We start from the raw sequence: 27,155 nt of genomic DNA on the forward strand, positions 1-27,155 counted from the left end.
GAAAACCAAACAATACCAAGAGTATATAGATGTATTGTTTGGCGTCTTAATTCGTGCAGGATTTTTCTGTTTTATTTACAGAGCTAAGTTGACGACCTCTAAGCTTCGATCTCAGTGTTTGTTGAGACAAATCTTAGAGACTATTTTGCTTTTTCCAAGTAACTTTTAAAGATGGACGATACAGAGCTTGGCACATTGCGACATATAAAATCTTTTACTTAGAAAATTCAAGTCTTTTGATATATTTGATTATATTTTTTGTTGATTGAAGTAATTACGTGATAACTCAAGTTCAAGACAATTACAATGGAATAAAATTAATCTCAAAACATATAATACACATTTTTTATTACAAATATTAATCTAAATAAAACCAAACGAACTAAAAATATAAACAATCTAATACAAAACGATCTGATATGATATTTGTTATAAATAAAAGCCTGATACCAAAAATATACATTTTTTTCTATTCCAGAAATAATTATAAAGAATTCCTGTAAATGACTTTAATTGCTGTATTAAAAAAATATATTTCGGATTATCTATCTTTCACTGGATTTCATAAGATATAACAACAATATTGTAAAACAAAAGTCCATACAAAGATAGATAAAACCTCACACAGTTCACTTTCTATCTCACTTAATCAGACAACCTGTTCCCCCTGTAAAAAAGGTAGATAATATGGAATAAAACGGGAATGAAATATCGAAACCCTGAGGACATTTTATGAAAAACAAATCAAAGGAAACAATAAAGCTGTACAGAAAAAGGAAGAATGATGTATACACACACCGAACAATTCACTTAAACCAATGCTTAGTACAAACATTTAACAAATGAGCTGCGCCAAGAGTCCCGATAAGCCCGTATTGTTGCGAGAATAAAAGGTAATATTCAACTGGCATTTAGTCAGAAGTTAGTGAAATGGCCGTGTAAAAAAGCACGCATGAGAATATCTTTGTGTATAAATATTGCGTCAGATGTGACTGTTAAAAGTCACATTCCTCAGAAAAAAAGAGAAAAAAATTAATAATCAAGAACAGAAAACGAACAAAACTAAAATAATAGATTTTTTTTTTTTATTGAAAAAATACCCAGAATTTTAGAAACTTAAACACAAAGCTCTAATTAGTATTGAAAAAGAAAATACAACTTAGTATGCAAGCCTTAACTATATCATCTAAATCATCCGAATTAAAATGAGTAATACACAATTTTTCTGTCAAAAAACTTTAGATCTTGTTAACAGCCAATTGCCCATTTTCTGATCAAATATGTTGTCTAGTATGCTGTCTACACAAGAACCAAATAAGGCATTATATTACAATTGATCTTTGTCAAATAAATTAAATATTATTTTGTCTAAAAGTTTTCCTGGGAAAAAGTCAAAAGATTGAAGACGTCACTATTGTTACGATATCAGAATCAAGAAATTTTCTTTCACGCCGATTTGCTAATATACAGTAATGTAAAGATTAAATTATAAAAATTATCTTTTTGTGAAAGGGTAAACACATTTTAAAAATGGTGACTAATATATATATATATATACATATAGTTTTCTTGTTTATCAAAAATTAAAAGTTAAAAAAAAAAACAACATTATAGATATATACATTTTGTACATGTAAATAATTGATAGAAATACTTTACATTCCTATAAGGAAAATCTTATCAATCTCGTTCTGGTATTAAACCCACATACTCAAGTGTAAAGATCTGTTGTTACTTATTTCTTTGAAAACTGTCATTGAAATGATTATAAAAAATATTAGAGTACAAGTATTTTCTTGACAAATTATCAGCTCAAAGTAATAAAAAAAAAGTTTCTCATAGTATCATAAATGGATGTATTACTGATTGACATGTAAATAACAACGTTTTGTAAATTTGTGTTACTCATTTGCCCATTCAATTTTGAATTTCAAAGAATAAATTTTAATGTTGGGGTACTTTTTAAATTACCACATCAAAAAACCATATGTAAAATTTTATTTTTTCAACCGATATGAAATATTATTTCTCTAACAAAAATTTATCAATCTTCAGAGGTTTCGTCTCATTATTTTTTATCAGATTTATAATTTGGTATTTAGTCTTTTAATTTACGGAGGCATTTTTTAAAAAGGTTATTAGTATATAGAGATTATCAGTCGTAAGAATATGTATAGTCTATTGTTTTTTAACTACGTTCTGTTATTCCTTCAATTCTATTTCTTTTGATTCTGTGTTATGATATTAAGTAATTAAAATAACATTAAAATAATATTTATATACTTCACAAATATAATTCTATACAAAAATAAACATACATATTAAAAATATTATTCGAGTCATGGAATGATACTTAAAATAAGTATACTCTAAAAGTAAACGAGACTGGAACCTGCAATCAAAATCATAATAAGGAAGTAAGATCCGCTGATGCCACTGGCTGTACCTGTCCTTTTGTTTGTGCTGAGAGAATAAGATGTCATGCTTTGTTTTTCTGAAATAAATGAGATATATTCAGAAAATTGAATATTTTAACATTTCGATCCCAACTTTCATAAAGCCAAGATGACTTTTTGTCGTCGGTTTAACCGATTTAATTGTACAGTCTTCTCTGTAATTCTACTGGTCAAGATATAAAAAGGAGGTAAGAATAACTCAAACGATCATAGTCAATGCTTCGTCGATAGGCAGGTGATTGTTGTCTTTCTGGTTGAAGACAAATTATTTGTAGTTCTACCTTAATCTGTTCAAATCATCAATTCGCTACATTATAATTCGAAACAAGACTTAAACGTTTTAATTTTGTACTGGGTTGATATTTGATATTTTTCTGGGCACTACTAAGACCGATTTTTTTGGAACTGATTGTGGTGTAGCTATAGGAGCTTTTCGCAAAGTGCAGCACTGCTATAAGATTAAAAGACGACATGATTTCATATCAGCAGGTCAGTTATTTGAGCTTGCATTTATTTCCGGCATTTAAAAAACAATCTTCTCGTCGTTTTTCTTTTTTTGCAATGGCATTGTCAGTTTTAGGTCAAATATGTCAATTTCAACATGTTTATGACATCACATGGACATAACAAGTGACTTTTCTTATATTAAGTGTCTAGATTATATAAAGATGTTCATTAAACAATAAACTTAACATATTTTTAAACGGCATGTGTAATTTTTACTATTTATTCAATTTCAGGGGCCAAATAAAGGCTAAGAAGTTAGCAATATCCTTTAACTTTACGTTCTGCTATATAGATGATGTTCTCTCACTAAATAATACAAAATTTGGTGACTATGTTGAACGAATCTATCCCATCGAACTAGAGATAAAGGATACTACAGATACAGTTAAGTCTGCCTCATATCTTGACTTGCATCTAGAAATTGACAATGAGGGTCGGTTGAAAACAAAACTTTACGACAAAAGAGATGATTTCAGCTTCCCAATTGTGAACTTTCCATTTCTATGTAGCAACATTCCAGCAGCGCCTGCATACGGAGTATATGTCTCCCAATTGATAAGATATTCCCGGGCTTGTATTTCCTATCATGATTTCCTTGGTAGAGGATTGCTGCTCACAAGGAAGCAAGTAAACCAAGAGTTCCAAATGGTGAAGTTGTAATCATCCCTTCGTAAATTTTACGGACGCCATCACGAGTTGGTTGACCGTTATGGAATAACCGTTTCACAGATGATATCGGATATGTTCCTTATGTCGTAACTACAATACCCTTCCCTTTTCACGAATGTGACCTACCGAATTAGACTATTTACCAGATTTGTAATAACATAAGCAACACAACGGGTGCCACATGTGGAGCAGGATCTGCTTACCCTTCCGGAGCACCTGAGATCACCCCCAGTTTTTGGTGGGGTTCGTGTTGCTTAGTCTTTAGTTTTCTTTGTTGTGTCATCTGTACTATTATCTGTCTGTTTGTCTTTTTATTTTTGGCCATGGCGTTGTCAGTTTGTTTTCGATCTATGAGTTTGACTGTCCCTCTGGTATCTTTCGTCCCTCTCTAATCGTACCTCCTCGTTTACCCATAATTTTCTAGACACATCCAATTTTATTCATATTTGCTTTTTGACCTGCAGTTTCACTGTAGAGGTTTAGAATACATGTTTCTTTGACTATTTAATAATGAATCTAGATTCAAATTCAGGAAGTCAGATATTCAATTTCTTATAATCGTTTTTAAGATTTTCTTGTGTAAACTAACTACAAATTGGAATCAGTTTCTGAAAACCGTTTTCTCAAGACTCAATTCCATAAAAATTAAATGTGTGGGGTATTCGTACATCTGAAAGACAAAAATAAACACAGCCACCTCTAGTGGCAACATAAATTCTTCAACAATAGCCAGTTGTTCAAGAAATATGTCATTTTCTTAATAAGTCCCAAGTCTATCAAAGTTGGGAATAAATTAAATAGACTATGTTAAAAAATCTGCTATCAACAAAAACATCAATATATTACAAAAAAAACTCATCAAAGATACCAGGCTTATAATTTTGTAATCCAGGCAAGCGTTTCATCTACAAAAGATTCATCCGTGACGATATAAGTTCAAATGTTAAAAGGCCAAAAAAGTTTGAGGTGGAAGAGCATTAAGGACGTATAATTCCAGAAAGTAACCTATTTCTGGGATAAATAAAAAGTATTTTGAGCAATTTAAAGTTTTATAAACAATTAATATATTAATATTACCATATCAATGATAACTGATGTTTTCAGAAGTACTGACTACTGGGTTAGTGATACCCTTGGGGAGGAAACCTCAACAAGCTGTGGCATCGACCAAATGGTTGTTAAAAACTCATTAAAGATACCAGGATTATAATTTTGTATGCGTTTCGGCAACAAAAGACTCATCCGTGATGATATAATCTAAAAAGTTAAAAGACCACCACCCCCCCCCCCCCCCCCAAAAAAAATCACGCAGATAAAGAGCATTGAGGACCTAAAATTCTAAAAGGTTTTATCAACTACAACTAAAGTAATCTATTCCTGGGATAAAAAATCATTAGTATTAAAAAGCAACTACAGACGAGGTTCCTATCATCTGTTAAAGTTTTCAATTCGTAATAAAACATTTATCTTCACTCTGCTATAATTTAATATAATTTTCCTCTAAAATTTAAATTTATTTGTATCAACACTACATTTTACTGTGATTTATCGCATTTCAAAAATAAAACATTGGACAGAATTGTTATTCAAATTATAATACATTACAACAATTTATTCCATGTCCATTTACATTAATTAAATGTTCTTTTTTTTTTAATTTAATGTACAAACCAAAGAAAGATTTCCAAAAAAAACCACAGAACTATATACACCTATGATTTAAAAAGATCAATAAATCACCGGAGACCTTTCTCTGTACTTATGTGAGAGGAACATTTGATTAATTAATAAATGCAGGCATTTTGTCCGGCAGGAACAATATATATAAAATATATGAAAAATATTGATTTCAAAATTGTTACTGTCTGACAAACAATTGTTATAACGCAAAATATGACAAATTAGGTCCTAGTTTATACTTTTGATATACTCATACAACATTTTAGACAAAATAATGCTCTTCAAATTAATAGTTTCAATAGTCATACTTTTATTTAAGACATAAGTTAATGCATTAATTCAATGATTATTAGCCGCTTATATCATGTGGTCTTGTGGTACTGTTATTACCGCAAGTGCAGAGACTGTGATGTTAGAGACGTTTCTCAGCAGGATCATATAAAAGGTGGTGACATTTGTCTTGTCGCTTCACCCACAAGCATGTTGCTTATATAACTTTAATAATAAATTGATGTGTTGGTACCAAAGAATGCCTCCGGCAGCAGACAAATTGTATATTTCTTACAATCGAAATGAAAGTGGGGTGTAAAAGGGACATATAATGGCAACATTGTGTTTATTTTTGTATTGTTTGGTTACTATGGCGAAACTGAAAAAGTGGGACAATTCAGAACCGCAATGTAAAAATGTAAAAGTAAAATTCAAACTTGTTATCATTAAAAAGTCAGTCTACAAGAAGGAAACAAAAAATTATTATTCACCCAAGTTCCGAAAATCAGCTACAGCTCTGCAGACATCGGAAAAAGGACAATTTCTTTGAATTTTCTTAGGCTGTAATTTAGCAAAAATATGGTCAACCCTAATCAACCATCCGCAAGCAAGAAAAAAGTTTAACAGCTTTTTGATTTTTGAGGGACGGAATAACACATTCAAGGAATAACATTAACGGTACCAAGGAAGGATGGCAAGACAGAAATACGACCTGTAAAATACTATATTCCCCGACCATGTAGTGGTGGGGTCATACAAATTTGTACTGACCTGGCTGATAGTAAAACTGACATGTAACAAAACTAGGTTTTGTGTCAAGAACAATGTAGTCCCACATTGCCTTTACATCTAAACATGTTTTCGATTTTGAAAGCTGAAATTATAAATAAAGCACTAAATAAACAAATATCACATTGCACATAAAATTGGAACATAATCATCATAAAATATCTGTATATGAACAACACAAGAGTGCACACGCTGAAATATCTCGCCTGCTTTTCTGACCATTAAATTTATGTTGAAAGTCTTAAAGATAAACGTTTTACTACAAGTATACCATAAAATTAACATTTGTAAATAAACATGGCAATGAGGTCAAGGTCAGATAAATCCTTTCAGAAAGATATATAAAAATATAAAGATGTGGTATGATTGACAATGAGGACAACTCTCCACCAGAGACAAGATGACATAGAAGTTAACAATTATAGGTCACCTAACTGTCTTTAACAATGAGCAAAACCCATAACGCATAGTCTGCTATAAAATGCCCCGAAATGACGAATGTTAAACAATTCAAACGAGAAAACTAGCGGTCTGATTTATGTAACTAGAGGCTCTCAAGAGCCTGTGTCGCTCACCTGATTCTACTTTGGTTTTGGAAATCATGTTAAAATAGATTAAAATCATAACAGATACCCTAATAATGAGTGAGGCCAAATTTGGTTTAATATTGGCCCTGTTAGTTAATAAAAAATCCTGGTGGCCATCTTGAACAGTAAATCAGCAACAAAGTAGCAACACTTCATCAGTACCTCATAAGAAACTATTATGCCATGTTTGGTTTCATTCCATTCAGTGCACCTCTAGAAGAAGCATTTGTATGTATTTCCAATATGGTCTTATGTTTAAGGAAGTCCCCCCACTGGCAGCCATCATGGATGAAGGATCAGCTTCAAAGTAACAACACTTAGTCAGCACCTCATAAGGAACATTCATGCCATGATTGGTTTCAATCCATTCAGTGGTTCTGTAAAAGAAGACATTTGTATGTATTGTCCATAGGGTCCTTTGTTAAACACTGTCCCCAGCTGGTGGCCATCTTGGATGATGGATCGGCTTCAAAGTAACAACACTTGGTCAGCCCTTCATAAGGAACATTCATGCCATGTTTGGTTTCATTCCATTCAGTGATTCTCTAAAAGAAGACATTTGTATGTATTTCCCATAGGGTCCTATGTTAAAATAAGTCCCCCGATGGCGGCCATCTTAGATGATGGATCGGCTTCAAAGTAACAACGCTTGGTCAGCAGCTCACAAGGAACATTCATGCCATGTTTGGTTTCATTCCATTCAGTGGTTCTCTAAAAGAAGACATTTGTATGTATTTCCCGTAGGGTCCTATGTTAAACTAAGTCCCCCGCAGGCAGCCATCTTGGATTAGGGATCCGCTTCAAAGTAACAACACTTGGTCAGCACCTCATAAGAAACATTCATGCCATGTTTGGTTTCATTCCATTCAGTGCACCTCTAAAAGAAGCATTTGTATGTATTTCCAATATGGTCTTATGTTAAAGGAAGTCCCCCCGCTGGCAGCCATCATGGATGAAGGATCAGCTTCAAAGTAACAACACTTAGTCAGCACCTCATAAGGAACATTCATGCCATGTTTGGTTTCATTCCATTCAATGGTTTTCTAAAAGAAGACATTTGTATGTATTTCCCATAGGGTCCTATGTTAAAATAAGTCCCCCGATGGCGGCCATCTTAGATGATGGATCGGCTACAAAGTAACAACACTTGGTCAGCACCTCATAAGGAACATTCATGCCATGTTTGGTTTCATTCCATTCAGTGGTTCTCTAGAAGAAGTTCAAAATGTAAAAAGTTAACGCCGAAGCCGGACGCCAAGTGATGAGAAAAGCTCACTTGGCCCTTTGGGCCAGGTGAGCTAAAAAACAATGAACGAAATACAAATATGCAACAACCGACAACCACTGATTTGCAGGCTCCTGACTTGGGACAGGCAATTATAGAATGTGGCGGGGTTAAACAAGTTAGAGGGTCCCCAACCCTCCCCCTATACATGGGACAGTGGTGCAACAGAACAACACAAGAACAACTGTACAAAACAATAAACAAAAAAAAACAAATATGGAAAACAGCAACAAACGACAACCACTCAATTACAGACTCCTGACTTGGGACAGGCAAATATAGAATGCGGTGGGGTAAAACATCTTACCGGGTGCCCAAACCTCCCCGTACCTGGAACAGTGGCGTAACAGTACAACATACGAACAAACTATAATACTCAGTTAAAAAGGGCTTAACTCATCAGATCGATACAAAGCAGAAAAACAAATATCAAAAACACAGATCGGACGTTGCAGGGTATCTATACATCCCTACAACCAAAGGACACTAAGTACAGATCTGAGAGTTACTGACAGCTAGTTCAAAGCCAATAACAATAATAAAACAAGAGTGCACACGCTGAAATGTCTCGCCTTCTTTATTAATCATTGATATTATGTTGATAGTCCTAAATATAAAGCTTTATTACAACTGTCACATAAACTTAACATTAACCAAGTAAACTAAACATTGACCAATGAACCATGAAAATGAGGTCAAGGTCAGATGAACCATGCTAGGCAGGCATGTACAGCTAACAATTCTTCCATACAACAAATATAGTTGACCTATTGCTTATAGTTTAAGAAAAACAGATGAAAACACAAAACTTAACACTGAGCAATGAACCTTGAAAATGAGGTCAAGGTCAAATAAAACCTGCGTGACTGACATATAGATCATAAAATATTTCCATACACCAAATATAGTTGAACTATTGCATATAGTATTAGAAAAAAAGACCAAAACTCAAAAACTTAACTTTGACCACTGAACCATGAAAATGAGGTCAAGGTAAGATGACACCTGCCAGCTAGACATGTACACCTTACAATCATTCCATACACCAAATATAGCTGACCTATTGCATGCAGTATTAGAAAAAAAGACCAAAACCCAAAAACTTAACTTTGACCACTGAACCATGAAAATGAGGTCAAGGTCAGATGACACCTGCCAGCTAGACATGTACACCTTACAATCATTCCATACACCAAATATAGTAGACCTATTGCATACAGTATAAGAAAAACAGACCAAAACACAAAAACTTAACTATAACCACTGAACCATGAAAATGAGGTCAAGGTCAGATGACACCTGCCAGTTGGACATGTACACCTTACAGTCCTTCCATACACCGAATATACTAGACCTATTGCTTATAGTATCTGAGATATGGACTTGACCACGAAAACTTAACCTTGTTCACTGATCCATGAAATGAGGTCGAGGTCAAGTGAAAACTGTCTGACGGGCATGAGGACCTTGCAAGGTACGCACATACCAAATATAGTTATCCTATTACTTATAATAAGAGAGAATTTAACATTACAAAAAATCTTAACTTTTTTTTCAAGTAGTCACTGAACCATGAAAATGAGGTCAAGGACATTGGACATGTGACTGACGGAAACTTCGTAACATGAGGCATCCATATACAAAGTATGAAGCATCCAGGTCTTCCATCTTCTAAAATATAAAGCTTTTAAGAAGTGAGCTAACGCCACCGCCGCCGCCGCCGCCGCCGCCGGATCGCTATCCCTATGTCGAGCTTTCTGCGACAAAAGTCGCAGGCTCGACAAAAATCATGTATCTAAGACTAAAGTATCCAATGTTCACCTTACAATTATTCAATTTATCAAATATAGTTGACCTTTTGCTTATGATAATTGAAAAACAAACCAAAACAAATAAACTTAATATTGACCAATGAACCATGAAAATGAGGTCAAAGTCAGATGAAACCTGCCAGACTGACGTGAGCCCTTACAATCATTCTGTACACCACATATAGTTGACCTACTGCTTATAGTATCTGAGAAACGGACCTAATCATGTAACTTTAACCTTGATCACTGATCCATGAAATGAGATCGAGATCAGGTGAACTCTTTCTAACGGACATGCAGACGTTACAATGGAACCCATGTACCAAATATAGTTATCCTATTACTCTATTAGTGAGAAATTCACATGACAAAAAAAACTTTATTTTTTTTTCAAGCAGTTGCTGAACCATGAAAATGAGGTCAAGGACAATGGACATATGACAGACGGAAACTTCGTAACATAAGGTATCTGCATACAAGGTATGAAGTATCTAGGTTTTCTACCTTTTGAAATATTAAGCTTTAAACAAATAGTTTATATCGCCGACGTAGCCGGATGGTAAACCCTATGTCTCGCAGTCAAGACAAAAATTGGGATCCTTTCAAAAAGACAGCAATCCAGCAACAATAACAAATCGTAATAAAACACTGATGTAAATGGTCTTTAAGATTATGCATCCCCCCCCCCCCCCTCCCCCCAAAAAAAAGAGAAAACAAAGCAAGCTCTTCACAATGAGGAAATGAGATCGTTGAACAGAGGTAGTGATCAATTTCTCCACAAATATTGATATTAATCATCAAGTTTTTTTCCTTGAAAACACAGTGGCAGAGTAAAATCTGCTATTATAAAAAAATGTTGAGCATTGGCAATCATACCATATCTACTTATTGTGGTACAACTTCCCACCAGAGACCAAATGACGTAGAATTTAATAACTATAGGTCACCGTACGGCATTCAACAATGAGCAAAAAACATACCGCAAAGCAAGTTGTAAAAGGTCCTGATTTGACAAATGTAAAACAATTCACAAGAGAGAATTAACTTCCTGATTTATGTAAAAACAATAAAGTAAAAAGATATGATGCAACATATTAACTAATCATAGATACCAGGATTATTGCCGCTTCATTACAGGCATCTTACTAAATCAGGTACATACAGAATGCAGCTGGGTTTTAAATGTTTAAGGGCGTTCAAAACTAGTCCTAACTTGGCACAGATGTGAAACACCACAAAATAAGTATAAACTATAAAAATAACTTGAAAGAGGCTTCTCATCAGATAGACACAAAGCATACAAAAAAAAACCTCAAAAAAACTTAAAAGACATTAAATACCGATCTGAGAGTACTCGCATTTACTAAAAGCTCATTTTTTGTAACCCTATAAATACAGTATGCGCTTAACCTATACGATATAAAAACACTAATAATTGATAGAAAAGAATCAAATATTACGTTGGACAATAAGCTTATTTTCAATGCTGAATATTAATAATAACACAGTGTGCTAGTGACCTAAAAGATATATACGGGGTCAATAAAATCCATATGGGGTGAGACCGAGCCTTTATCACTAACAAATAAAGGCAATCAAGTTTACTATCAATGAATTATTCGTCATGCAGTTCAAGTTTGTTCAAGTGTCAAATAAGGTCAATATTACCGAGGCATCATCTGCATCAGGTAACCTAGCCCTACAGCAAAAAAGTAAAACTTGTGCACATGTAGTCTTTAACTGCTGATTAAACAAGTATGCACAGAAATACTTAAATCAGCTTACTCAATATTTACAGGGAAAGTAAAATTTGAGATGAAAACAACACACTCGAAAGATTTTGTGGTCAACGGAGACAGCTTGTTTCAGAGGAGAAAATATTAAAAAAAAAAAATAAATGTTATGACAATAACTTTCAATGGCCGTTTATTCCATATAATATGCACCTTAGCTAATTAGAAAACATAAATTTTAAGTCTCTCTATATATACATTTTGTACCTGATTGAAATAGAAGCTTAAAGTTTTGCCACTAAAATCTAAACGTTGTACTCTAGAATCTTTCTGTAGTGCTTCCATATTCGTACAGTGGTAGCCAGTTGGTAAATCAACATACATCATCCCCATTCCATTATCTCCAAAACCATCATACCTGCAAAAATGGTAAAATAGTGAACAGTGTAGAATGCTTTCTGTTCTAATAAAAACTAGAAATATAAGTTCTTTGCCAATAACGATGAATTAATTTAAGATCATACAACATGTATTATTCTACTACTTTTTGGGAGTGTATTGGCAATTTCAGAAAAAGACGATCTTCACTTTTTGAACCTGAGGATAGTACAAATTCTGATCAAGAATCAAGCAGTACTAAAAATTTGCACTTACAGTACTGATGGAATTTTTTAAATTACTTTCTGCACTAACAATTCTTGAAATCAATTTATTTTCAAATCCGACTGCACATGTATTAGGAATTGTCAAATAAAGATTGCATAATGTTCAAATTGTTGCTGAAATGATAAAATTAAATTAACATGCTTAAATGCATTTTTCAGCAAAAATAGTCAGAAACTTATTGTCAATATAATGGAATTCAATGTGACTGTCATACAGGGGATTAAGATGGCTGCCAATGGAGTAGTGAGTTGATTTTCAGCTCTGCAGTTTTTGGCAATTTAAAGCTGGTTTTTGAAGGAATTTATTAATGGAAATCATATCATGATGTTTGGAATTTGATGAACTTTACAGGAATATGATTTTCTTCACATTTTGTTGAAAGATGGATTTACTATAGTGGAATTATATATTTTGGATTGGAAAAGTATTTGTGATTTATTGATTTTTCTGAGCTGTGTTGTCTGTATTACAACCATGCCTGGGGATAATAAAAGTGTAAAAACTGTACAAACTATGTTAGCAGCTAAAAAGCCTGGGAGCAATGATTCTTCTAAAGACTCTACAAAGGAAAAACCACCCAAGCAGAACAAACGATCCCATTCAGATGTTGCAAATGAGAGTGTAGAAGGAACTGACTTGACTGGTATTCAAAATGATTTAAGTGAAATTAAAAAATCTCTTCAGGGTACAGTTACAAAGACTGATCTTAATAGTGCTATGGTTAATTTAGTACAACAAAAGGACTTAAAAAGTTTAGTTAGTGACATTGTCCAGAAATTATTAGATCATTTTGAAGAGAAGATCACCAGTAAGTTTGAGTGTAAAATAAGGGAGGCAACTGGAAAACTTGATGATAAGTTAGATACATTGATGATAGAGAATGAGAATCTGAGGGAAAGAATCAGGGCAAAAGATAAAGTTATTGATAACTTAGTGGAAAAGGTTGGGGACATTAATAACAGATCTATTGATGCAATGAAGTTAGCCAATTACAATGAGCAATACAGTCGTAAACATAACATAAGAATGCTAAACTTTCCTGAAAAAAGGGGTGAGAACTTGAAAAAAGCCTTTGTTGAACTAGTAAATAGTGACCTAAATGTAAATATTGAGCCCAGTGATGTGCTAGCCATCCACAGAATACCTGGAAAAGAAGGTTACCAGAAGCCTGTTATCGTGAAGGTTAGAAACACTGACACTAAAATACGGATAATGCGACAAAAAAGATCCTTGAAAAATGAACTTAAATTTCATGATGATATAACACAACGCAATATTGGACTTATGGCAAGACTTAAGAACACTGAAAAATTTGAAAATGTATGGTTTTACAACTGTAACGTGTATGCCAAAACTGAAACTAGTAGCAGAATAAGATTTGACCTGTTTGACAATGTAGATGAAAAAATGAAAAAGAAATTGAAAGAGGGAACTTAATCAATCTTGTTTTGTCAGTTACATCATTTAATTTATTTTTGAATAATGTCCAGCTTTTTATTAATTTCAATAGATAGATATAAATGTAAAAGATAATTGCTGAAGTAAAAAGTGTTTTATATCAGTCGTGAATTACATATTCCTATATAAATAGTTAAGAATATAAGAGATATTCATCTTGATAAATTTGTTTAAAATAAATTATACTGTCACTATACAGTAAAGGGGAAATAACTCTAACATTAATAATGATATAAATATTCAATTTTATCTCCCTTTTAAACATCTATTCCTTTGATAGATTTATGTATAATTGTTACATGCCATACTGTAAATTAATTAATACATTCAATGTTGAATGAAGAAAATAATAAGCGACATCTTATGTTTGTATGTGTGTATGTTTGTGTATGTCAAATTTGTTACAATTGTATATTTGTACTTATGAACTTACTTATATGGTTTATAAAACATCCCTTCATCTATAATCATGGATAATAATGTAACGATATTATCAATGAATGTGAGGGGACTTTTCTCAAATTCCAAAAAGAGGGCAGATGTATTTGATTGGGCTAAGAGTAAAAATACTTCGATAGTGTGTTTCCAGGAAACTCATAGTAAAAAAGACATTGAAAAAAACTGGGAGGATGAATGGGGAAGCACATGTTTTTTCAGTCATAAAGACAGTAAAAGTGCAGGTGTCTCTGTTATGTTTAAAAAGGGTCTGGATTTTGTTGTGCATAATTCTGTTACTGATGATAATGGTCGTTACATTGTTTTAGATGTATCAATTTTTTCACAAAGAATGAGTTTTGCCTGTTTGTATGGTTATAATACAGATGAACCTGCATTCTTTGATATAATAATGCAGAACATTTTATCATTTAAAAACACAAGTGTTTTATTATGTGGTGACTGGAATGTTGTTTTAGATAAATTTATGGATACATATAATATCAAACATAATAGAAACCCTAACTCCCGTAAAAAACTTGATGAAATCATTGATGTTTTTGAACTACTTGATCCTTGGCGTACATGCTATCCAGAAGATAGGAAATATACTTGGCGTCAGTCCTCACCTATAAAACAAAGTCGTTTAGATTATTTTTTAATTTCAGAAGACCTTTTTTCACTAATGAAAAATACTAAAATTATACCAGGCTATAGAACTGACCACTCAGCAATTATTTTCACCTTCTCAGCTTGTTTAGAGAAACGGGGCAAAAGTTACTGGAAATTTAACTCTCAATTACTCAGAGATGCAGATTATATACAAAAGGTTAAATTATGCATTAAGGATACTATTTTGGAATACTATCTGTCAGGTGATGTGGAAGATCTTCTTTCTGTTGATTTGTCATGTAATGATCAAACATTTTTTGAAATATTGAAAATGAAGATTAGATCTTTGTCCATAAATTACAGCATAAATAAATCCAAGGAGGAAAAAAATTTCACCCTCAAACTTGAAAATAATATTTTACATTTAGAAACTATTATGAACCATTCTCCAAATGAGGAGGTTCAAAAATCTTTACTTGATAAAAAACTTGAACTAGAAAATTGTCGACAAAAGAAGGTTGAAGGTTTGCTGCTTAGATCCCGCTCTAACTGGCATGAGAATGGTGAAAAATGTTCAAATTATTTTTGTAAATTAGAAAAGAAAAATTTTATAAAGAAAACAATAACAGAACTAATAGATGATAAAGGTCAACATATATCAGAGCAATCAAAAATTCTAACGGAACAACAAAATTTTTATAGAAATTTATACTCAAGCAAAAAATTAGATTGTGATGATTCATCATTTTTTAATCATAACATTAAGCTCACAGAAGAACAAAGAGATTTTTGTGAGGGAAATTTAACTTTTAAAGAGTGTGCTGATTCGTTAAAATTTATGACAAATGGTAAAAGTCCAGGTTCTGATGGGTACACAGTAGACTTTTATAAATTTTTTTGGAAAGATATTGGTCCTTTCATCTTTCGGTCTCTTCATTTTGGATACGAGGTTGGAAAATTTTCTGATTTTCAGTATCAAAGTGTAATTACATGCATTCCTAAGGAGGGGAAAGACAGACAGTATATAAGTAACTGGCGTCCTATTAGTCTTTTGAATACTGATATGAAAATAGCTTCTGCTGTTATAGCTAATAGACTTAAACCAGTTTTACCATTTGTCATAAGTGATACACAAAAAGGTTTCATCAAAGATAGATTTATGGGTGAGAACACACGCCTTTTATATGATTTAATGCACTATCTTGAAGAAAATAATAAGACAGGTCTTTTATTACTTGTTGATTTTGAAAAGGCCTTTGATTCCTTAGAATGGTTATTTTTAAAAAATTCTTTAAAAAGTTTTAATTTTGGGCCTTCAGTTTGTAAATGGTTTGAAACTTTATACTCAGGGGCATCAAGTTGTGTTATAAATAATGGACATACTTCAAAGTTTTTTCAATTGGAAAGAGGCTGCAGACAAGGAGATCCTCTTTCACCCTATTTATTTATAATTGGTGTTGAATTACTATCTTTAAAATTAAAAGATAATCCTGAAATAAGGGGAATAACTGTAAATGATAATGAATCACTTTTAAGCCAGTATGCAGATGACACATTCCTTATGTTAGATGGAAGGGAAATATCGTTGAGGGAAACACTTTCATGTTTTGAATCTTTTTATAAAATTTCAGGTTTAAAAATAAATGCTTCAAAGACAAAAGCACTATGGGTTGGAAACAAAAAGTATTCAGATATGATTCTTTGTCCTGACTTAAAACTTCATTGGTCACATTCAAATTTTAAACTTTTGGGGATTGAATTTTCTTTAGATTTAAACTGTATCACAGAAATTAATTTTGCCAAGAAGATTAAAGAAGTCTCTGCAATCCTGAAGAGCTGGCAACATCGTAAACTAACATTATTGGGGAAAATTACAGTAGTTAAATCACTTGCTCTTTCGAAATTGGTACACTTAATGACTGCATTGCCAAACCTATCACAATCCAGGTTAACAGAGCTCACTTCATTATTTTATAATTTTATATGGAGTGGAAAACCAGACAGAATTAAGCGTAACACACTTATTGGTGATATTTCACAAGGTGGACTTAATATGGTACATCTTCATTCCTTTAATATCTATTTAAAAATTAGTTGGATAAAAAGACTGATGTCAAACCCAGTTGGTGGCTGGCAGCAGTTGTTACTGGCAGACCTTATACAGTATGGGGGTGAAAGGGTTTTACATCTACAGAAAGAAAAGCTGATTGAGATTTCTAAAAAATGTAAAAATCCTTTCTGGAAGGATGTTTTACTATGCTTTTCTATCGCAAAACCTAATACTGAGAATTCTGTCAGTGACATTTTATCATTAGATATTTTGAACTTTTCCTCTTTGGATGATTTCCCATATTATATTCAATGGAAACAAGGAGGTGTGCAGTCAGTAAGTGACCTAATTAATAAAGAAAATATGAATTTTTATAAATTTGAGCAATTTCAAGAAAGAGTAAAAATCAACAATTTTATCAAATATCATGGTCTGATTTCAAGAATCCCTCATGATCAGACTATGAAAAAATACCTTAAAGAGAACTGTTTAAAGCAAGATTTGGATAAGCCTGATAATGGTGATATTTTTTTAAAGAGAATTATAGGTAATGTGAAAGCCAAATTTGTATATAAAAATTTAGTAAATAAAGTTATTGAACTACCAACAGTCAAGTTTTCGAAATGGGAAGAACTGTTGATTATTGATACAACAGAATGGTCAGAATATTTCAGGATAACCAAAAAATCATGTAGAGATGTTTATTTAAGAACTTTTCAATACAAATTTTTGCATAGAATCATAGCAACTAATACCTTTTTATACAAAATTAAATTAAAAGACACCAAGATGTGTACTTTTTGTAAACTTGGTGAAGAAACCATTGAACACCTTTTTTTTGAATGCCCAATAACTTTTCAATTGTGGCAGTCTTTTTCAAATGCAGTAAAACTTTTTTTTGTAAACTTTGTTCTTAACAAAGAGAATGTGTTTCTTGGTTGCAAACATGAAAGTTTATTACTGAATCTGTTAGTCATAATTACAAAAAACTATATATACAAATGTAAATTAAATGAAACAAAACCAAATATGGTTGGGTTAAAGAATAGAATAAAGAAATACCAATTTCTTGAATATTATATTGCAAAGAAAAATAATAGAGTCCAAGTGTGTGAAAAATTTTGGTCTCCTTTACATGTAATATTTAATTAATTATTGTTTCATATAAGTGAGAGAATAAAATATCTATATATCATGAGCAAATATTTAGCCTTGAGTTTTTTTTTGTTTTTTTTTTTTCTTTAAAATATTTTGTTTTTAAAATGTAAGTCAAGATACATCATGTACATATTGTAGCAAAGCAAATGAGTGAAGAGTATTTGTATTGTATGAGAGAAAGTCAGAGAGCGAGAGAATATAATCAAATAAAATTTATATGTAACCTTAAATACTACATGTATAATTATAAAAATCAACTTGTCAGTGATATATATTGTATACTGAATTATTTTTTATATGTAACCCCTTGATACCCTTGTCAGGTGGTAGTGTAGGGGTACATGTATATTAAATCCTGACTATTGAAAAACAAATAAAAGATAAAAAAAAAATGTGACTGTCATACAAGTGAGAGGTTTAGCTAGCTATAAAACCAGGTTTAATCCACCATTTTCTACATAAGGAAATGCCTGTACCAAGTCAGGAATATGACAGTTGTTTTCCATTCGTTTGATGTGTTTGAGCTTTTGATTTTGCCATTTGATAAGGGACTTTCCGTTATGAATATTCCTTGGAGTTCAGTATTTTTGTTGTTTTACTTTTTTATATGCACTAATCTCTCAATGACAATATATCACTTGACAAAAGGTAGGCATTAAAAGAAGAATAAACACAGAAAATGAAAACAATACAATAGCAGGAGTGCTCCCCCTATATAGGATATTCCAAATAAGGAGATATGGTAAATTGGGCAATATAACAACTATAGACAAATTTTTCATAATGAAGAAAATATATGTCAACCTATATCTTAAAGATAGCTCATAGTCTCATCCATTGGCCAAGGAGCAATAATATAGAGAAAATTAAAAATCCCAGGGTAAACCGAAGATAAACATTAAATACTGAACATATTTTGATTTATGTCAAAATAAATTTCTATAAACTTCTGAATAGTATGCATAGAAAAACACCTTCCTAGAAATTTACTGTAAACCTGAAACTTAATGTCTGGTTATGAATCGTCGGATGGATTCAGATCAAAATAATCATTTCAGTTCAAAGTCAATTAAAACATGTGAGAAAATATAAACATCAGAAGTAATTAATTGGTAAGAGTAAATGAACATACCATACGCATGCTTCAATCAATATATTATAATAGTCGACAGTGTAGCTGGTTGCCTGGACATGAAGATCTGGGAAATTACCAGCAACATTTATATTGTACTCCCAGTTAACCTTGCAAAAAAGAGGGGAAAAAGAATATATATTTCGTACTATTTCTTGAGATGAATATCTAAATACAGGACACACCTTTAAATTTAGCCATTTCAATACTATTGTAAAGAATTGTAATTCCAAAGCGTAACTTATACACTTTTTTTTTCAATTTAAAAATGATGTTTTTCAAATAAGGAGAGTCAAAGATTATATAATAATATATCTAAATAAAATTGAAACATTAAGGTTTTCTTCAATATAAAAAATAATAATAATATAGACATTTTGAAATTTTTGGGTAGTAGTCTTTATTGAATAGATGAAATTGCTTTTTAGGAATAATTGATTATACTTTATCGTAGAGATTATACGTATGAATATTGTCAACTTATTTTCTGATACCTGGTCGGTTCAACCAACATTTTATGTATAACTTTTAATGCAGTTGTTAGGTATTTATCAAAATTGCATAGTTGAAACAGCTCTCCTCAACTGTTGTTATCTTAAATTTAAAGGGTCTTGCTTTCAAAACTTAGCAATTTTAAAAACAGCTCTTGATAAAATTAAAATGATTGATCACAGGAAAGAAAATTTCTAAACACATGTATAGTTTCTTGTTATGATTTAAAGTTCCAATAATTTTCAAAGATTAATACAGTGAGTTCAGACATTATTTACAAATTCATGTAACTGTAATAACCCAAATGCATGGAATCATCTCTTTTTCTAATAACTTACAGCAGCAACAATATTACCAGCACCTTGAACCTCGATTGTGATGCCATTCTGGGCGATCTGATCAACATTCGGCTAGAAATAATAGAACAGAACAATAAAATTGAAATTGTAAAAACTGTTCATTGGAGGTCTTCGGTTTTCTATATTGTGTTTTGTGTACTGTTGTTTGTCTTTTGGTCTTTTTCTTTTTTGCAAGGGCATTGGGAATTGTCAGTTTATTTTCGACTTATGAGTTTGAAGTTCCCTCTGGTATCTTTCATCTCTCTTTTATAGACCATTCAAGAATTGTTGGATAAAGTTCTTTGATTGTACATGTAGACTTAGCAGATAGGAACATGAGAGGGACGATCTAACCAACCTTGAACGTAACAAGAAAAATGTACTAAAAATCTCATATCTTTCGCCTCTCTTTTACAATTAGCACAGCAGGCTGGAATTACATAACTAAACAAACCAACCGTTTATCAAAAATAAATGCATGCATGTATTATTGTGAATCTTCGACTAAGGACGATAAAGAAGATAAACAAAATTATTACACTGGTGCGAAATGTTCCCGTTGTCGCTGTGTAAATATTGAATAAAATTGTGTGTATAGTATAGAATTGTGGGAATAGAGCTTTTGTTTTTGTTGCTGTAATTCTTTTCATTACAAAGTATTTCTATATTTTTGCAAATAAGGATAATACTGGATTTCTATATATGAAAGGTAAAGTGGGAATGAACAACAAAATATCAGAGATAAATTGAAAAGGTATCTTACTAAGGATTCAGCAATCAAATTACCTATTACTGACAGTATACAAGTGTAAGTTGACTGCCAAGCAATCTGAGTATAAGCATCAATTAAAAACAGAAAACGATTTAAAGAAAATAAAAATTTAGCTCTGAGGTTGACACTTTTTCTTAGAATTACTCAACTTATTTTACCTGGCTAAGATGCCTACGTTATAAGGGTTATTCTATATAAGAAAAAGTAAATAGAAAAATTGTAATTATACATGTATTATAAAATGTGACTATAGACATTCCTTATTTATCAATATTTTTAAACAGGGTGTGTTATTTTAGACACATCTAATCAGGTTAAATGTATAAAATAGATTGTTTGATTTACCATGTTTTTTGACTGTAGAAGTATCGCGTTGTCATTATTCAATGAGAACGTAACATCCTGTTGGCCCATTGATTTAAAGGTAACTGTTGCAGCTTTTTGTCCACCTGTCAATTTTTCAGCATAACTTGACAAGGCTTGAAGGCCCATTACTGTGTCCTAAAATTTTCCAAAAAATATTTACTTTGTAAGCAAAACATCTACGATTCAGATATTATAAAAGTGCATGTATTCTTTTAAGTTTTTTTATACTACAATTACAAGCTTATTATATGATCCAAGTGCCTTCTTAACGTTATCTTTTTTCTCAAAATTTGGCAGTGGAACTTTTAAAGTATTCTGAAGTATTTATCAAAGTCTTATATAATATTACCTGAGTAGATAAAAATCCGCCTTTTCCATTAATCTGTGAAATCATCCATTTAGCAATGGGTCTACCACTTGTCATATCACCCTTTTTAACGTGTGTCAGCAAAACATATGCAGCTGTTTCTATTGCAGATGGTTTAACATCATATGTGCTGTACATTTTCTGATTTCCGACTTCTTTTTTTTTCAAGTCACACCAACATCTTACATCACCTTTGGTTGATAAAGCAAAATATTTTGACTAAGTTTTTATACAAACCTTTCACCTTACATACACAAATATTGAAATATTTTTTTAAGTCTAATATCAATCGTCAAACATATAATTCATTGGTCATTTTAAAGTCTGGATATGAAAAAAGAAGTTTTGAAAAAGTATTTTTTTTAAATTCTATCATAATTCATATTATGAAGTTTCGTGTCTTCTGTTTGGACTTGTCTAGAAACATGTGCCGAGTACATTGAAATCATATCATATGTTCATCTTAATGTTGATTTAACGAAAAAAGAAAGAATTGATATATATTAACATAAACAAATTATTTATGCTGATAAATAATTAACGGAGGGGAAATACATTTTTTTACCGTCTTCTGAAATTGTTGAAACACCATTTAGATCAACCAAAACGTTGGACAGCTCAACTTGGCTGTTGCCAAGAGCAAAACAATATGCTAGAACTGCTCTTTGGAAAGCCGTAAGACCTGGCGTTTTCTTATAGAATTCCACCAAATACTGTAAAGTACGACTTGCATCGAAGCTATCTGGAATCTAAATGGAAAGAACAAATTATTTGTGTTGCTGTAAGCAAGGATTATTCACTGTTACTGAAAAATAGATACGATAAATCAAAGAGCTTGATGGTTCTGAGGGGGAGGGGGAGGGGGAGGAATTCAATAAAAAGAAACCCCACTGAACCAAAACTGAAAATAAAAAAAAGTCACCTTGGCAAATCATGTAGTTGTTTAAATCTAATTATCTAATGTTCAACAGTTATTCACTCTATGTCGCTTCGCATTAGTAAACGGTTTCAAAATAAGAATATTGGTATATTTCCTATAACTCCAATCGTTCATGTGGTAAAGATAATACAACTCCCAAAAATGACAGAAGAACTAAATTGACGAAGCAACACGAATCGAGCTAACAGTGCCGCAATTTTGTCAAGGTAAATTGATCCATATGTTACTTGAAGGTGAAAGTGTAAAAGTCAACTCAGCCTAAAGACAATTTGGCTGCTATAGAAAAAGACAAGTTGTAATGATCTATAACATTGTAGCATCTGTAAACTCGAACAAAATTTAACTCTCTATACATTCTTAGTGTTGTCCACTTCAAGGGTTTTACTTTGATTTTTTTGTAAAGAAAGGACCGAAGAGTATTCGAGCCCAATTTGTAATTATGCATCGATAGTAATCAAGGCATTCCTTTTATTTTCAAAACATCATTCGGCTTAGAAAATAATATGAATTTCGTATAACATCAAGCACTTCATTTTCATTCCGATTCATCTATTTGTGAATCTTATTTTGCTATACATTTTTGAAACTAATTTTCTCTGTATTTATTATAGTTTCTGCAAAAGTGGGTACAATAACTTCTTTTATGGTTTTATTTAAGATCTCTGTCAACTTGAGTTTTTGCATCCAGGATCACAGCATCGACGATCGACATTCAGATAAAATATGTAAGTTTATGGTTCTTTCGTCCGGTCCGTCCTTCCGTCCGTCCCATTATGGTTTCAGTACTCTAACTTAAGCTTTTCTGATCTCAATTTATGATGCTAAGAATCATAACTAGCATACACAGTTTGAATTTGGCCAGTGAGTCACTTACCATTCTAGACTTATGCCCCTTTATAACTTGGAAAATTGCTAATTGTTTCGTTTCAGCACTCTTAACTTAAGTTTTCCTCATCCAAATGTTATTTAACTCATACACAATGCTAAGAACCACAACACGCAGTATGTCGTCAATTGTTCTAGAGTTATTCCCCTTTATAGCTTGGAAAATTGCAAATTTTAGTTTCCATACTCTAACTTATGTGTGTCTGGTGTAAAGTTAATGAAACTCATACACAATGCTAAGAACAACAACACACAGACAATGTTCGAATGTGGGCAGTGAGTCATTTACCGTTCTAGAGATATACCGATTTTTTAAACTTGGAAAATTACAAACCTTGAGCAAGGACACTCGTGCCCATAGAGCTCACCTGGGCCAACCCCCCCCCCCCCCCACAGATTGGATTAAACTATTTACGCATTGGCTTTTAAAAGGACACTCATGGGAATGTATTATTGCTATTTTAGGAAATTCTGCATACAAAAAATGTTTTAAAATTTGAGTACTTATCATGGTACATTTATACTTATATAAAACCATTAAAACGTTGATTAAATTAAGAGGCCCAAGTGATAAACTAGAATGACATATATATTACAGAATATGTTATCTTATATAACTTACCGCAATCTCTGCGTTTTGCGTTTCTTTAAAGGCTATATATACATAAGCTGTAAGCATTGGTCCTGCACTGGTACCAGTCTTAAAAACAGAAAAAGAAATATGATACATGGCAAAACATCAACCTTGAACTCAACAAGAATAAACAGCTGCGCCATGAGCGCATGATACGTCCGTCATGTTTTCAAAGAATACTAAGAATAAAGTTCAATAACTTCTCAATGTCATATCAGAAATTTATGAAAAACTAAAGGGAGGTTATCTTTATAGATATAAAACAGTCACTAAAGTTTCATGAAAACTGCTCATAGCACTTTAAAGATATCGTCCGAAAACTGGAAAATCACTCTTTTTTTATTAATAAAATCCCATAACTCAGAAACGTAAAATCTAATATTTATAAAAATCGAAAGGGATCTTACCTCAATAGATATAAACAATTCACAAAAGTTTCACGACAGTGCTGAAAGCATTTTTGAGTTATTGCCCGAAAACTGGAAAATCCCCCTTTTTTCAATGAATAAAATCCCAGAACTCGGAAACGTAAAATCTAAAATTTATAGAAATCGAAAGGGATCTTACCTCAATAGGTATAAACAATTCACAATTCACCAAAGTTTTCATGAAATCTGCTAAAAGCATTTTTGAGTTATTGTCCGAAAACTGGAAAATCCCCCTTTTTTTTAAATGAATAAAACCCCATAACTCTGAAACGTAAAATCTTAAATTTATAAAAATCGAAAGGCAGCTCACATCAATAGATATAAACAATTCACCACAGTGTCTTGCAAATTGGTGAAAGTGTTTTTGAGTTATTGTCTGAAAACTGGAAAATCCCCCTTTTTTAATGAATAAAACCCCCTAACTCGGAAACGTAAAATCTAAAATTTATAAAAAACGAAAGGGAGCTCACGTCAATAGTTATAAACAATTCACCAAAGTTTCATGCAAATTGGTTAAAGCGTTTTTGAGTTATTGTCCGACATGTTGACGACGGACAACGGTATACCATAATACGTCCCGTAAACGAGTGTATAAAGATAGACTTTTAAACCTCGTTATTAACATTTTAAAGATATATCTACTCATCACAAAGTAGAATTAGGTTCAGACAGTTTTTAGATCAAGCTGTTGACTACATACCACTAGTTTTGATCTGAAACAGTCATTTTGGTTAGAACCGCTCTTAAAAACTGGGCACTTGATTTTTTAAGTCTTCATTCTTTCAGTCAATTTCGTACTGTTCAGACAATTCACTTGCAGTCAATTTAGATCTGTTCAGTCTATATTCAGACTGTTTAGTACTGTAAACACCGAAATTTCCAGGCAGTTTTTTATTTTCGCTTTTTCCGTGGTAAGAGTTGAAACGTGAAAATAAAAAGTCCTAGAATATTTCAAGGAAAACCGATTCAAGAAAGAAGACCATACATGTCCGTATATAGAATATGTAGATAACTAATTTATAACATCGGTTGTACAGACGACATATCTATACCACTTATCATACACGTAACTATATTTCTAAATGAAAGGCAATATTAATAAACTGTTGACACAGAGAACTGTCTCGCCTGTCCGCATAAAAATTCAGAAAAATACAATCTGATGGACAGCAACATTGCTTTTTAGTTCAAAGTCGCTGTACCATGATCTTGTGGTGAGTGCCTAGAAATGGTCGACAAACTGAGATGTACTGATAGTAATGCAACTCTATACAAAATATCATTTATCTGTCACAAGTAGTTCTTATCAAACTGACTTAAGCAGGAAACTTTTAAACATTGAAAATTGCTAATTAATTCAAAGTCACTGGACCATGACCTAGGGTACAGGGCCTCAAAAGTCATCAAAAAGATATGTACTGATAGTAATGCAACTTTATACAAAATTATCATTGATCTATCACAATTAGATCCTATCAAACAAACTCAAGCAGAAAAATTAACATTGAAAATTGCTTATTAATTCAAAGTCACTAGACCATGTCCTAGGGGCCAGAGCTTCAAAATAGTCGTCAAACTAATATGTACTGATAGTAATGCGACTTCATACAAAATATCATTGATCTATCACAAGTACATCCTTTCAAACTAACTTAAGCAGAAAACTTCACAATTGTTGACGCCACCACCGCCGCCCGCCGCAGCCGTCGCCGGAAATGCAATCCCTATGTCTCGCTTTCCGTGACTTTCGTCACAGGCGAGACAAAAAATATATAACTTTAACTGATGGTAAAAATTAACTTGGAATACATGCCAAGCAAGCTGAAATTATTGATATTGTTATATAAACAACACCCGTGACAGTCAGGTAATGAATATGACGAAAAGATTGATTAATTAGCCGTAATCCTCGCAGCTTCTTATTCGCTCTTATTATAGCAATTTTTCATTATTACTTGTTTATGTGTTTTTACAAGCAAACGTAAATGTAGCGATTTAATTATACTTACTATAAGTCAAATAACTTTAAATCTACATGTGCATTAATGAACCGTACACTTTGTTAAGACAAAAAGGTGTTCTAGTCAATTTTCAACACTTCATTTAAGATACATGTAGAACTGTATCGTTTCAAAATCATTATTAATATTTGCAAAGAACCCCTATTAATCGCAAATCCATACAGCGTAAAATATTCCCGGTTTACAGTAGTTGTTATTTACCTGTACACATCAACATCAATTGAATTGTCTGACAAGCTACTTAACAGTACTGAAATGACTGCAATCAAATGATCTGAAAAGTACTGCATTTACTGCAGTGAATAATTCTGAAAATTAATTGAAAGACTGAAAATGACTTAATGATTAATTGTTCAGACTTTTCAGATGATGTTTAGATCAAAATGACCGTTTGAGACTAAAATTCATTTACTAGTGTAGCTAAGATTACTAAGTGTAGTTAAACCTCTATCACAGAGGCAACAAGAGAGGCTGATACCACTGAACAATACAGAACGATAGATATAAAACGCGTTAACATGAAAAAGTTGTATACAGACTAATAAAAAGGTATCTAAGAGACAGAAACGCTCACCTGCCAAAAATTTATCTTGTATTGATGAACATTTTTAGTA

The 27,155-nt window shown here is 32.2% G+C and overlaps 1 protein-coding gene across 3 annotated transcripts in view; it reads right to left on the reverse strand.

Annotated features, from left to right (window-relative positions):
• Positions 1–331: 331 nt before the first annotated feature.
• Positions 332–27,155, reverse strand: part of LOC127702122 (C3 and PZP-like alpha-2-macroglobulin domain-containing protein 8) — a 65,758-nt gene continuing 38,934 nt past the window's right edge. For all 3 annotated transcript variants that reach the window (XM_052206197.1, XM_052206198.1, XM_052206196.1), the window contains exons 15-23: positions 24,081–24,158; positions 22,199–22,382; positions 21,616–21,824; positions 21,246–21,401; positions 20,129–20,200; positions 19,299–19,408; positions 12,055–12,205; positions 6,354–6,456; positions 332–2,494 (exon numbers count right to left, since the gene is read on the reverse strand). In XM_052206197.1, the coding sequence (XP_052062157.1) occupies positions 2,370–2,494; positions 6,354–6,456; positions 12,055–12,205; positions 19,299–19,408; positions 20,129–20,200; positions 21,246–21,401; positions 21,616–21,824; positions 22,199–22,382; positions 24,081–24,158 (1,188 nt within the window). In that variant the 3' untranslated portion in view covers positions 332–2,369. The remainder of the gene's footprint in view (positions 2,495–6,353; positions 6,457–12,054; positions 12,206–19,298; positions 19,409–20,128; positions 20,201–21,245; positions 21,402–21,615; positions 21,825–22,198; positions 22,383–24,080; positions 24,159–27,155) is intronic.

The sequence above is a fragment of the Mytilus californianus genome, unplaced genomic scaffold (genome assembly GCF_021869535.1).
Source record: "Mytilus californianus isolate M0D057914Y unplaced genomic scaffold, xbMytCali1.0.p SCAF_5, whole genome shotgun sequence".
In the NCBI taxonomy this organism is placed as follows: domain Eukaryota; kingdom Metazoa; phylum Mollusca; class Bivalvia; order Mytilida; family Mytilidae; genus Mytilus; species Mytilus californianus.